General features: G+C 38.8%; 1 protein-coding gene across 5 annotated transcripts in view; it reads right to left on the bottom strand.

Moving 5' to 3' along the window:
* Nucleotides 1-1,411: 1,411 nt before the first annotated feature.
* Nucleotides 1,412-15,122, bottom strand: part of GK (glycerol kinase) — a 50,804-nt gene continuing 37,093 nt past the window's right edge. For 4 of the 5 annotated variants that reach the window (XM_090061945.1, XM_090061935.1, XM_090061925.1 and 1 more), the window contains 5 exons: nucleotides 13,664-13,784; nucleotides 11,726-11,869; nucleotides 10,283-10,363; nucleotides 6,365-6,451; nucleotides 1,412-3,310 (listed from right to left, as the gene is read on the bottom strand). In XM_090061945.1, the coding sequence (XP_089918071.1) occupies nucleotides 3,297-3,310; nucleotides 6,365-6,451; nucleotides 10,283-10,363; nucleotides 11,726-11,869; nucleotides 13,664-13,784 (447 nt within the window). In that variant the 3' untranslated portion in view covers nucleotides 1,412-3,296. The remainder of the gene's footprint in view (nucleotides 3,311-6,364; nucleotides 6,452-10,282; nucleotides 10,364-11,725; nucleotides 11,870-13,663; nucleotides 13,785-15,122) is intronic. The other variant, XM_090061955.1, reaches the window with a different exon arrangement.

Below are 15,122 nucleotides of genomic sequence, written 5' to 3' on the forward strand. Positions count from 1 at the left end.
TACAGCATTATCATATTGTTCAGATAAGTTGATCCTGTGTTTGAGAAACCAACTTCATACATTTTTTGTTACGCTTCTTTTTGGAGGAAGGAAACCCATCAGGGTGTGGATTATTGGTTTAAAGGGCTAGGGTTACAGCCGCTAAGAGATGCAGAGTAGGGTAAGAGCTACAGAGCTAGACTTAGGAGTACCAGTCTTGCATGGCTTGATAGGACTGTCTGGCCAGATCCTGAAAGGTGCCACATGTGTTGCACACTGAATTGCGCATGGCAGTGCTAATTTGCAGCACTGGGACAAAATTTACTACTGGGATCTCCTGGTAGCAACTCTCTCTCCCGCCCCCAATCAACACCCTTCCCCCCGCAAAAAACCAACAAAAACAAACAAAAAAAACTCCCTTAAGAAAAAAAAATGGCATAAAAGCATACCAGAGTAGTGCAAGCTGGGACAAATGTGAAGATGGGAGCAGGCATCCCTGTGGAGCCCCCACACTGAGGCACCCTGCACTCCCTGGCTGGCTGGGGTGCAATGTGCCTCAAGACTGGAGAGCAGGCAGCTCTGAGTCTCTGTGTGCCTTAGCACAGGGGCTATGCTGTGAAGTCCTATACCAAGGCATGTGGAGCCCCTGTGCTGAGACACACTGCGCCTCAGCCAGCTGCTCTGCAGAGTACATTTCCAGGGTATTCCACCTTAAATGGTCATTCATAATTTTCCTCTGCAAAAAGAATATGCAAGACAGAAACAAGACAAAAATATCTTAAGTCAATTTATTCATGACCATGGTATTGGGCAGCAGAACTGAGTCAGCGCGTTTCTCAATTAAGAATTTATAAATCTGGAAATCATAGGGGGAAAAAAAAAATTGCCACTTTCTATTCACAAAATTTACTTGAACACTTTTTCCACAATTATTTACAATTAATTTAAGCTATTTTGGTATAAAGTTAAACAGTGGTATTAAATACATTAAAAAAAATTATACATACACATATATATCTGCAACAGCAATTGGAAGTAAAGTTAGTCTCATTTACTCATTGAAACAGCAGTTGAAATGTCATCTAGAAAGAGGCCCAATGTGCCAAAAGCAGCAAAATCAACACTGTATGCAGAAACAGGAGGTATACCACTGTAAAGACAACACTCTGAAATTTACGATGCCCAGGTTTGTTACTTACTGCTTAGTCTTTTCTAATGTCAGCATTATAGTTGAAGACTTAAGATATTATTTTTGCCAGAAATTACCCCACCCCTACCCAGAAGCCTGGTTTCTGGGGTGTGCACTGGTTTTGATTTGTGTTCTTCACAGTGCTAGTACTATACTGATCCCTGGTGGGGGGAAAAAGAAGAAAAAGATCATCAATAAATGAGTAAATCTAAGAATTGTGCAAAAAAATCAAAAACTGATGAGTTTTGCTGGCTGATAATTCAGCTTTCCTTTTTATAGGAGACTATTAAGATACCTCTGTACAAAATGAAAAACCAGAAGCCTTGACTGCTATACCCAAATTCTAGGTATTTACAGAAAGTGTTTAGCATACAGAGTACATTCACACAGCACAAGGATTTGTGAATAGTTTTTGGGTATGGTCATTTTTTTGTATTTTCACCTGTACACAAAACTAATTCCCAGTAATATAAAAATAACATTACATACATGCAACAATGGAAAAATGTTTTCCTTTACAATCTTTTAAAAAAGATGACGTTTTCAAATTACATTGCACTTGATAAAAAGGATATCATATGCAGTTAACATTAAATATACACTGTACAGATGACAATTTCTAGTCAGCTCTAGTATTCTATATTTTCTATTAGTTTTTCATTTGTTGCTTAAAGGAAGAAAATGCTGTTGTTAAAGATAACTGGCTTTCCTTAGACAGACAAGAAGAACCTTTTGCACATGAAGAACCCACACTCCCTTCAGCTCCTAGCATATTTAACACACAAAATTTATCATCAGTTATCTTGAAAGTTTCCACATTTGTCTTCTCCTCAATTAGGCAAGAGGATATCTATGTTCCAGTGATACAACTATACAGAAACATTTTCCATGCTCCACTACAGTTGAAACTGTCAAATTATCCAGGATCTTTTCAATTTTCCTGTGCTAAATTAGGTATTTAGTTTAAGCTTAAATTATACAAAAGTTAATTTAAAAAAATAACTCAATTTACGTGAATGGTATTTGTAGATACCAAAGTTTGCATATCCCCAAACCTGGATCCTGGCTTGTGAACTGCCTATTCTGGGATACACTGTTAAGCAAAAACAGATTAATTCAATTCAGAGGCAGACTTTGGTGCTCACGCTACACCAAATGAAAATCAGTAATGGCAACCTCAATGAAACAAACAATTTCATTTGGAGTGGCCCTTTTTGTGGACACAGACACCAGCAATATCCCCACGTTTTGCAAATAATAATCCAAGTACTCTAAAATGAGGATGAAAATAAAGGCATGCAGTACAACAAGGGTATGTCGTGGATCAATTTAACTGTAACTATTATCAGCTGTTAAGGAATAGGACATTTCCTGTGACCAGCATGCATGCATAAAATTGGTCTTTCAAAAGAATATGACCTAGCGAAATACAAAAGTGTTCTCTCCAAAGAAGCTGATTCTTCCTACCTTCTTACAAGAGACATTTATAGGACTTAGCATTTTAAGTACTCCATATTGATGATAACCTATGCACATGCGAAAGACTAAGCAACTTAACGTTTAATCAAATATTAAACAGTGTTTGCAGACATCAGATCAGCAGAAACTAGTGACAATGTCTGGTACTGATGATGTACTGAGTGTTTTTAAAAAGTATACACCAATAAAGATATTCTGTCTAATGGCTACTAAACAAAAACATATCATTGGCAACCATCTATTAATGTAACAACTGTTGGAAAAAATGACCATTTTATAAGTTCCTATAGTGCATTATTATACCTCGTCATAGTGCATTATAAAATAACAAGGTCCTAGACATCAGGATAGGAATGCCTCTGCAGTGATCAGAAAGGTTAAAATCCTTTTCATGTCCACTTTCAAAATGAAGTTAGGGCTTTCCAAAGTGTCCATTCAAAGGCTGCCGGAATAATTAGAAAGGGGGAAGATGAGGAAGGGCAGAGCAGGCTATTTCATGTTGTTTCAAGTCACCCTTGGGATGTCACTCAAGGACCAGGCAACCAGGGTTTGTAAGTGATCTAGTCATTCAGGCAGTACCATCAGATGTGGAGATGCAACTCAATTCTCTTCACAAATTGGCTGCATCCTGACAATCCATTACGTAGCCTCACTTATTAGTACCTTAAATAATAAAGATTAAGGATAAGTAACATAGAATGCATCATAAAACATCTCTCTAAAACCTGGAATAATTCAGTTATAAATAGAAGACGTTCAACATGAGAATGACTGGATTTCAACCAACAGTAGACGGTATATATAATTAGGTAGTCAACCTGGCAAATACGTGTTTTTGGCAAATTCTAGCAAATAACTCTGCATTTCCCAAGGTACTGGGTACATCTCCTCATTTAACTACATGGTGGGGGAGAGGAGAGAAGACAAAAATTAATATGGGTAAGTCTTTAGCACGTGGAAGATTTAAAAGCAGGAGCCATTTAACTTTGTGGAAGGTGGGATCAACTTTCAAAAGTTTGGGAAAGATTAGTATGGATTTGTATAGTGATTTAGCCATCCCCATAAGCCAACCTTTTGCAATTTTGCAGCCACCTCTGCATGGTTGCATGCAGTAGCCTATAACACTGAGAAAATTAAGAAACAAAGAGGGGGAAATGTGCCATTTTTATGGAGATAGCAGGGAAATTTAGGGAGACAGATTTCTGACATGTCTTGGAATAAGGCCTCATCACCAGGGCCCATGTCTCTTTCATTGGGAATCTTGATAATGAGAGAGTGAGCTTATCTATCTGATGCATCTTTCAGAAGAGGCAATGTGAGCAGCAAAACATCCATACACCATGCTGTGGCATGGCATCAATTCAGATAGTTACTTTCCACCAAAAAATAGAGTCACTGAAGAAAAAACTCAGTTCATCTCCAAACAGAATTTTTGTTTCAGGTTTTCCCCATCAAGTGACCAGTCCCAAACCTGCTTAAGCTTGAACAATGTCTTACGAGATCGTAACACATGGATCTCTGCATGCTTCATATTATATATTTTGGGAGGGGAAAAAAAAATCATAACTGTTTGTTAGATATAACCATCAGGGTTTTCTCTCCCCAGAGTAACAGTCATGCTCCATCAGAGGCTCTTCACTAGAAATAAGCTAGTCATTTCTATTCAACTTTTGGTAGAGCAAGCTGCAGCAATGAACAAAACTATTGCTATGGCAGCGTCCTTATTAAGTATTGCTGCTTGTCATACTGTAACGCTATGGAGAAAAACTAATATTACATGGTTAACAATTGCTTTGCTGCTGTACAGGGATTAGTGTATATAGGATGGCAGAATAATTCAGGACTGAATTCAGCTAGCCAAATTATCTTTTAATTGACACTGCAGCTCCAAAGAAGTCATCAAAAAACCATGAGTCAATGGGATTTCTCTGCTACTCTTTTTTGTGTAGAATTTGGCCAACTGGCCTGGTTTTAAGGTATGTATGCTATAAAAGGAAAGTCCTTCTCAATTAATTCCTTCTTTACCTTCTCATTTTGATAACTGGTTGAAGTTTTTGATTTTTTTACCTCCTAAGCAAATGGTGGGAACATACTAAATACACTAAAAAGTACTGATATATACTTTCCTTCACTTCTCTTAACAGTGAGGTTCCTAGGTTTGTCTGAAAGCTGGAGTGATTCAGACTATTCTCCCCACACATTTTTCCCTGTAGAGGTCAGAAGAGAGCTGACAAGTCTTAGTGAGAGGGGATGGATTTGATTTTGTGCAGGAGCTCAGATATGCACTTAGGTTAACAGATGCACTGTTTTTTTACTTAGAGTAAACCAGAATTATCATATAAAGAGGTCAATGCTTTCCCCATTTTGGCTTTTGATTATTTAAATTTTCATATTGCCATAGGCTTCCCCACATGTAGTCAAGGATTGGTACCGTAATTCAAATTTCCTCATTTGACCTGCTAAAGCTTTGCCCACTTTCACATACAGTTATTTATAAGAGCATCTACATGTGCCAATTTAAGGTGCATTAGCCATTTTTAAGGTGCATTAAGGGTGCGGGTCTATATGTTCACACCCTTAATTCACCTTAGACATGGTGATTTTAGGCTATTGCTTCCTCAGGGGGAATGTGCAGAAGTCATCATCTTCACTTCCAGCTATGTTACAGAGTTAGTTAGTAAGTAATTCATTCTAAACACTTTTTACCAAAGCTTTCTGTAAGTTCAGGCACATGCAGTCTTTAAGCACCATGCAAGGATAAGCAGAATTGAACAGAAAGAGTAGAGACTGAATGAACAGAAACATTTCTAACCACCAGAACAATGGTCTAGAGTTATTAGAAATTTTTTAGCGTTTTAGTAAATTTTGAAGCACACGATGCTTAAGATTAAATGCATCTGCTTCAGGTTGAAAACATTTTTTGTTAAAGCCCAAAGATCAAACAAGAGATGTGGGTCTCTATGTCAATTATTTTTTCTTACAATGTGTAACTACAACATTCTTTTGCATTTCTGCTATTTTAAACTTTGTGAGTCTACAGTAACAATTTTTTTAAGTGATAAAACTGACAATAAATCCTTACTGCACATGCACACCGTCTCTTCCCTTAAAAAGGGCTTTTGCCCTGTTTCCTCTTCACACAGATAGACACATCTAGTTAAATATAATGGAAAATTCATGTATGCACTTAGAGAACACAAAGTGTAGAAAGAGTATAATAAAAAGTCCTACAGATGTAGCAAATTCTCCACAGTTATTTCCTATATCTCTTAAAAACTGATAAAAACAAAATTTGCCCTCTTGTAGCTTTAAGCCACACACTCATCATAATTTATACGGAAGTCCAGGATGAGGGCTAGAACTTGTATTTTTAAGTTCTGGCATATTGCAGATGTTACGTTTCTCTGTTAACATGCTCTATACTGTATTGGCTGCATCATTCCAATAACCAAACATTTCTGGACTATATATTACAACATTTTATGCACTTTGTGTAGAATTCTGCATCAAAGTTTATGGAACAGGGCATGAGTTTCAGACGGTTATTTTTTGTTCTGTACTTCCTTAGGTACAGGTGGTCTAATTCAAATCCATAACAGTTCTCCGTGTGCATGGGCAACAAAGATCGCTGAAAACTTTCTTGCCAAGAATGAGCAGATGAAAAACAAATACATTCAACTAGTGTAGAAATCTTTTAGAAGGATCTGTTCAACTAACCTGAGATGTACTTTGCTCCGATAAACATTATCATGCTACTCATTATATAAAAACCCAAAGGCAGACTACAGAAGATACTAGTGTCACCTGAAGTCATCCAGGAGAAGGTGTTTCCAGTCAAGCAAATCAAAAGAGAAATATATATATATAAATTGCAAGATTTGTGTTAAGAATCATATGAACAGCAAAGAGTAGTAACATCTGCAAAAATGCTATCAAAAGTTCTTCACCCGTCCACCCACCATAATTAAAGATAGGCCCAAACCTCCATATTTCAGGGTTATGTTGGCAGAAACTGTTTCTAATATTATCTAGCATCAAAATGCTCAGAAAAAAAGACAGAATGCAAGCAGCAAAAATTCCAAAACAAGAGTTAAAGCAAAGATTTTTCCCAATGGTAAAAGGAAACACTCAAGTAAGTATATGAATTTTTACAAAAGTCTGCCTATCACTTCAGGTTAAAAAAGGGTAAATACATTTTGGGGGCTGAGAGATTTTCAATGCTGTTGTTGAAATAAACAGTTTAAACATATGTCACTAGAGGCCAGGGCATTTTGGATGCTTAACAGTTTCAGAAGACAGTCTAAATCATGACTGATGGCAGTTTAGTCAAAAATCAACCTTTGTTGCACGCACTCACATTATAAATAGGCTTTTCCAAATATCCAAGAGAGGATTTTGTTTTGTAGCCATTACCTCAAATGAGATGCATCTGTATTCTTTAAAAGGATCAGACTAGGTAATCAACTTAATCTTGTACTGAATTAACAAAATGTCTAGTTAATTTGTATTTAAACTGTTCTCAAGAGCCAAAAGTGGAGCATTTTGTGTATTTAACTAGCAGCAATCAGAAATTGTTTATGTGGGGGCTTTTTGTCTGTTCATTTTGCAATTACTTTCTCAACTCAAATACTTCAGTCCTGTTTTTTAAGCCTTGATCCAGGTGTGCAAAGTTATTTTCAAGTCAACATATAAGCATATTCCAAATTGCATACTTGTGAAGGGAGGAAACTTTTGTTCAAACTTCAACTTGTCATTCCCACAGAACATGAAACAGAACCTGCTTAGTCCTTCAGGGGGATGTGCGTGTAGTTTCTTGTGTGTAGCTTCCCATTCCAGGTTATTTTTGCATCATACCTGTTAGCTTTTGGGTTAGAACTAATATAGGAAGGGCCCTCTCAGGTCATTTTGTCCAACCCCCTACAAAAATTAGGATACATTATTCCTATACTAGTCCAGGCAAAGGTTTAACCATTCTCTTCCTGAAATCCTCCTATAAAAAGAGATTCCACAACTCCCCTAGGCAGCTTGTTCTACTATTAACAGAACATTTACTTCTTAATATAAATCTGTTTTGCTGCAGATTTGCTACACTTCTGTTCTGCTACACTTGTGGCCCATCCTCTTATGGCAGCCTTTCAAATGCTTGAAAATTGCTAACATGCTTCCCTCTACTTCATCTTCTTCAACTAAACATTGCTAATTGTTCAAACTCCCCCCCCATACAGCTTGCATTCCAACCTCCTTATCACTTTTGTTGTTACTTGCCTCTGGATCCAGTTCAGTTTCTCCATATTCTTCTTAAACTGAGGAGTCTAGAACTGCCCATAATGTTCTAGCTAAAGCCTAACCAACGCTGGAAAACTTTGCAAGGCTACAAACTATAGATAAACAAGCTTCAAAGGTCGGGATCCTCATCTCTTTCTTTAGTTGGGCTGCCATTTTTTCTGCCTAAGACATTTTTCTTTTGTAACATGGAGTTGCACCTCCCAGCTTTGCATTGTGCATATCTTCTTTTAATGAGGACTTCTTTACTGACTCAGACTTGAGGGAGCTGCAGTCTTCACTTGATATTTCCATGATTTATGTGACCTATGTTACCAGCATCCTTATACCTGTTAACTAGCTGACCCAAACGGAGGTTTCAATGGTCATAGAAGAAAGTGATAAACAAAACAGCAGCAAATCACCTGATGGTATTCACTCTAGGGTCCTGAACGAGCTCAGATTGGAAATTGCTGATTTCTTAACTGCAGTATGCAACCTATCACTAAAAACACTCAGTACCAGAGAACTGGAGGGTTGCCAATGTGACTCACATATTTAAAAAAAAGGCTGGGGGTGGTGTGCAGGGAATTACAGGCCAATGAGACTAACTTCTGTTCCAGGAAAACTGGTAGAAACTTTCTGGGGAAGAATTAACACAGCTTTATCATATGGAAATCATGCCTCACCAACCTACTACAGTTCTTTGAGGTGTCAATAAGGAAGTGGATTGGGGCAATCCAGCTGACACAGTATTTTTGGACTTCCAGAAAACCTCTGACAGGCTCTTAACTACATTAGGTAGTCATGGGATTACAGGGAACATCCACTCATGGATTAGAAATTGGTCTCAAAAGGTAGAATGCAAAGGACAAGTCTAAATGGTCACTTTTCAGGATGGAAAGAAACAATGGGATCTCCCCAGGGATCTTTGTTGGGACCAGTGCCAATTAACATATTCATAAATGATCTGGAAAATGAGGTCACTAAAATTTGCTGATGACACAAAATTATTCAAAGTGGTAAAGACCAAGGCAGACTATGAGGAACTACAGAGGATGTGGTAAGACTAAGCAAATAAGCAACTAAATGGCAGGTGCAGTTCAATGTAGATAAGTGATGCAGCTGGGCAAAAATAACCAAAACTCTACCTAAATTATGATGGGCTCTACAACAGCTGTTACCACACAGGAAAAATCTGGGAGTCACTGTGGACCATTTGCTAAAAATGTCAGCTCAGTACTCAGCAGCCATCAAAAAGGCAAACAAAAGGTTAGGGATTATTAAGAAAGGAATTGTAAAGTATCACCATGCCCCTTTATAAATCCATGGTGCATCCACACCTTGAATACTGTGCCCAGTTCTGGTCCCCTCACTTCAAAAGGATATAGAAGAACTAGAGAAGTACAGAGAAGGGTAACAAGAATGATTAGTAGTATGGAGGAGCTTCCATATAAGGAGAGGCTCAAGAGCTAGGCCTATTCAGTTTAGAAAATAGATGCTTGAAGGGGGACATGATAAGGGTTTACAAAATACTAAACGGTGAAGAGAAAGTAAATAAGGAAACAGGAATTACTCAAATCTCACAATACAAAAACTAGGGGGTCAAAGAAAAACAAAGTAGGTAGTACGTTTAAAACTAACAAAAGGAAATTTTTATTTACACGCTGTGTGAAAAAGAAGTGTGGAACTCATTGCCACCAGAAGCTGTGGAAGCTCACAGCTTAGCTAGCTTTAAAAAAGGATTGCATAAATTCTCAGAGAAAAGGGATAGCTATAGTGCATGGGAGTTAGCAACAGCCTCTGAATTACAACTTCCTGGACCTTAAATGCTGGAGGCTGCAAGTGAGAGAGGAACAGTGGGGAAAAAAAAAATGTTGGTCATACCCAACTGAGTCTCCATTTCAGCATCCGGTCTGCCACTGTGTGATACAGGACACCGGGCAAGATGGACCCATATGGTCTGACCCAATACATGGCAATTCTTATGAACCAAAATTAAGGGCAAAATACTTTTACTTTTTGCTTGACTTGTTTCCAGAGCTCTTTTGCAGCTAGGTGATATTTTTCAGTGAAATGAAAGGGTCCAATAATGCCTCTAAATGAATAAGTCATTAACCCCACCATTAACTACCTTGTTTTAGCAATTTTACTTTCCCAGTTACAGGGATCAACTTTTAAAAAAATATATATTTTAATGCCATGTTTGCTTAGAAAACACAGCTATATCAAATGTTGAAGACTTCTAAAAATTAGAAATAAGCAGATCTTTGTCTTACAGGAAAATGCTACTTCTTCATGGGTATACAGAGCAATGAATGATTTAAAGGATGCAAATTGTACAAGTCAGTGAGTTATAAAGTACTGACTCACCATCTGAATGAGGTTCAGATGTCTCCCATCCCATTGATTTCAAAACTGCTTTCTTCCATCTGGCATAGCGATATTCACTTTCTGGAAACAAAAGAAAAAAATTAAACATGTGGAAAAAACACCTCTAAATATAGTAATATACCATTAATTCCTTGTCTTGCAAAGATATCCGAATGAGGACAAAGCAGTTTCTCCAGATCTCTTCTCAATGAAATTCACCCTCAGGAGAGTTAGGTTTTGTTTTCCCATAATAAAAGCAAAATCAGCCCCCACCCCAGCTCCCAACACATGATTACATTTGCAACTCCATCAATACCTCACACAGAAAAAAAAAAACCTAACAAAAAACCACACTGTTTACAATTTCTATTCTTGACTGTATTTCACTTTGCATAGTTATTTATTATCTGTTGAAAAGGATGTCAGATACTATCATTCTGACTCAATAGGGCCAGAACTAACTGCACTAGGAATAAAGCAGCAGAGAATCAGATTTCTGAGTTCAGCTTTCCTGTTCATTAAAGAGAAAAAAAAAAAAATCACTGGGTAGGTTTTAAGCATGATTATTTGAAGCAGTAGCACTCTGTTTCAAAACCTGCTAAAAATTGTTACCTGCATGTTACTAGAAGTGCTGTCACAAATTCCCAGGCAGAAAGTTCATGCAAAGACCATGTGCATCAAGTCTACTAAACCCCCCCCCCAAACCCTCCCCCACCCCTTTGTCTTATGTACAGGTTAATTATAATGCCAGCTGCTTAATGTCTTTGTCTTTGGAAGTGCCTAGAGACAAGGCATTAATTAAAACATCTCTCCCTTTATAAAAGCAATAAATTTGTTCTAAGTCGGAAAAACATCACCTAAAAAACCCCAAATCAAACCATCAAATAATTTCTCTCTTCTACAGCTCTAAAAACCCAACACCACATGGTGATGTTACTACAGTGCTGTGGTTTAGTACTTTTGAAAGTACTAAAGCATGGCGCATTACAGGTGGTTACTGCACCACGCACATGGTGTGTGGGTAGATTTTACTGTTATGTCACCATAGTGGCACGTTATATCGTGAGTACGCAGCTAGTGACGCAGCTAGACATAGCTGGTGATCATGTGTAGGGCGACATGTAGACGTGCCCTTTATTGATATTGCCACCAATTCCAGTTCTGCTACACATAAGTTTCTAAGAAACAGTTATGGAGTTACAAGCTCGATGATACTGACTCACTCTCAAATAAGTAAATATGAATACAAATTGTACATCCAATTTTCTAAAAGCCTATAAGAAAACACAATAGCATGGTCAACACAAGGTCAGGACATTTGTTTTAGTATCTGTAAAACAGAAAGACTGAATCTGATGTATATGACGTGTTCAATTTATGCTTACAAGAATACTACCAAAAACCAAAAAACATTTTAGAATCTGAACTGAAGATTTTTTTTACCTTCAGGATTGATCTGCGGTTCAAATCGTTCACATGTCACTGCTGTCAAGTCTCCAGGATCCAGACTCCAAATTCCAACTCCCTCTGCAGCTCCTGCTGCCATAGCAGCTCCTAGTGCTGTTGTTTCAGGCATTGATGGTTTTACTGAAGGAAAAAAGAGACACACCAGTTTTCTTTATAAGTCAATTTGCATAATTAAGAAGATCTACTTGGGCACTGTACACGTAGATTCCTTTAGACTTACTATATGCCCTCACATAAATACAATGAACTGTTATCATATTAACTATACCTCTGACCCTTCCTGGTCCCTTTGGAGTGTACTCCTTTTACTGCCTTGATCTAGCACCTCCCTGAGGTGAAGTCAGCCAATTTCCCAACTTTAAGATCAAGCATTGAACTGTGCTCTGCGGATGTTAACTGTGATTACGTTCAGTTCATGAAGCACTGAATCTCCAGAAGCAATGATCAGCAGGTAGGCTAATAGGATGAACAAAACAGAAGCAAGCCATTGCTTATGAAAGCTTATGCCTCTCTGAATTAGTCTATAACAGGGATGGCCAAACTGTGGCTTCGGGGTCACAAGTGGCATGAGCAGCCTGTTTGCTGCATGTGACAGATCGAGAAAGGGACAGGCAGCACAGTGACAGAAAGCAGAGCAGCAGATTAGGCACAGGAATGTAACTGGAGCAGAACTTGTGGAGGGTGCTGGCGTAATTTGCTACACATCTGCCAAAAGGGTTGGTTCCTACTGGTCTATAAAGGTGCCACTCCGCCCTGCCTTCTCCCTGATTGCTTTAAGAAGGCTGCGCTAGTCTGAAAAGCATTTGAAATTAAAACAAGACTTGTATAGGTTAGCAGAATACTGATGTCTAGCTTACCTTAGTAGGTAGTTTACACTAACAAGTTACCATCTCCCTTCAGTCCCAGTGGCATACAGTAATTTTAACTAACAAAGATATATTCCTAGTTTATATAGTCACATCAAGGAACTCCATGTCAGTCTTAACAAAATTAAAACAAGGGTTTGAAAAAGCTGCTTTAGTCTCATTGCTGCTGAACTTACCTAACCCTATTTGGGTTTTGTGTTATAACATGACAAGAACAATGCACTTAAAGTACTCACAGTCAGTTACTACTGAAGCAGAAGGCTTTGCACAAAGTATACAACACTGTGTCCTGTTATTGCATTGTGCTGCTTGGAACAATGTTAGGTTTCAACAGTTTTGGACGATACACCTTTATTCTCCTCCGCTTGCCTCTTTCAAGGGGCACATGTCTATCTGTTTTTATACTACATCCATCATGTTGACTGAGCACCTTGCACAATTCATGGTTCTGCATTTGTTTAATCTTTTGCATACCGTCTTATTGCTACAATGTGAGATATTTTTTAAACCCCTAATTGCAAAAACATTCACCTTTTCTTCTTCTTCTTTTGCTCTATGCAAAATCATGAAGCCATCCATCCCTCCACCTAAACCTCACTGAAAAATTAAGATGATACAAGGGGTGTGAGGGAAGGAGGGGCAGAACTTACTACTAGCCACTGCCACTGCCCTGGTGATGGTATCCAGGACACCTGAAACAACAAGGGCTCAATTTTGCAACAGACTGAGGAGCTGCAAATTCCAAGCAAGAGCTGTAAGGTTTAGACTGTCTACTAGAATAATATTAAAAAGTTTGCTTAACTATACTATAAAACTTTAGACCTTTACTAAAAGGCAGTAGCATTTCATTAACAGAATTACAGCTAGTTGGTCTTCTTTAGAGTGCTCGATTTCCAAACGAAACTCCACCCCTTCTCCCCCAAACACCCGCAATCCTCAAATCAGACTAAAGACTTACTATAAAAATGAAGATAAAACCAAAATAACTCACACATAGAATGGAGGATAGAGAACAAAAAGAAGTGAATAGCCTAGACAGCTACCTTACCTACTGGAATGCAGAGAATATCAGCTTGGAGCTGCATGAGAACCTTATTGTTGGTCATTCCTCCATCAACCTGTAACTGGCTTAATGGTATCCCACAATCCTTGTTCATGGCATCCAAAATCTGAAAAGGAAATATTACATTCCATATGTGTTACTATATGAGACTCATTTTAAATGAAAGGTCAGTTTTTGTTGAATTCCAAACTAATATGTATTCCGCATTAAACCATGATGGGACTGTATTAAATGCTCAAAGCATCCTTTTCTCAAACTTTTTGAAAGTTAAAAGCCTTAGCTTCATTTTACAAGTTTTGTATGGCTTTTGCTGGTAAACTGAAGATTCCTTAAAAATGAACTACAGGGCAGTATCCAATTTTCCACTTACTGTTTTTCCACCAAAAGCCAGCCAAACACAGAAGTTTACTTCATTTTCGGTGTAGATTTTTTTGTACAACTCAAGATCATATGAAGAAGCACTCAGTGTTGTTCCCAAAGCACTCAACTGTATTACTCTTACACAGATGAATGTTCACTGAAGTCAATGGGTTATTACAGTGTTGGCCAACTCATTTAACCCCATGCCAGACTCATGGCAATTAATGCTGCCACTACTCGCTCTGCTGCCAAATTTCTGGACCAGTGCAGAGCCTGTGGGCTGGGTGTTACTACTCCATGGACAGATCCAGCCCCTGGGCCATATCTTAGTTACTCCTGAGCTACTGCAACTCCATAAAGCTCTGGGCTGGGGCCAGAACATTACTCTGGAAATCAGTCAAGTAAAATGCAATGTAAAAGGGGGAAGAAGTACAAATGGGCTCGTCCTGTTGAATTTGGCATAGATCTACTTAAGAGGTCATCTTTCCTGAGGCAGGAAAAGTCTCATGTCCCATATGGGGATTGAACCCACATCCTTGACAGTTCAATAATTAGATGCACCCAACCAGAGGTAGATCCAGGACTTCCCAAATGGGGGTGAGGCAGCAGCAACCTGTATTGTAGGGGTGGCTCCTGTGGCCCCACCAGTGTGGGTAGACTAAGTCCCTAAAGCCGGTGAAAATCCCTCCCTCATTTCCTCTTCCTGCTCAGAGGCATGCTTCCTTCTCTCTTGCAACTCCCTTACCTGCTGCTTCTTCCACTGCCCTGGGGCAGGGAAGCTCTAGAGTCAACTGGGCTGAGTAGGGGCTGGATTCAGCTGGGGAGGGGACGCAGACAACAGGATGGCAAGAGAAGAGTTCCTCTCACCCTGCCCAGAGCAGCAGCAGGGGGTCCCCTTTTCCACCCCTGCTGCTGCTCCTGTCCCTAGCTGAGCTCAGCTCCAGCACAGTGGGCTAGAAGGGCTTCAGTGTTTCCCCACCTGGGGACAGCAAGGAGTCAGGTGGGGAAGGAATTTTTCCATGCTTTGAAACACTTAAAGCCTCTGGAGACTCTTATGGTATAGTGCAATTCAAAAAAATCAGGG

The sequence above is a fragment of the Crocodylus siamensis genome, chromosome 1 (genome assembly GCF_052110815.1).
Source record: "Crocodylus siamensis isolate JL-2025a chromosome 1, ASM5211081v1, whole genome shotgun sequence".
NCBI classification, from domain to species: domain Eukaryota; kingdom Metazoa; phylum Chordata; order Crocodylia; family Crocodylidae; genus Crocodylus; species Crocodylus siamensis.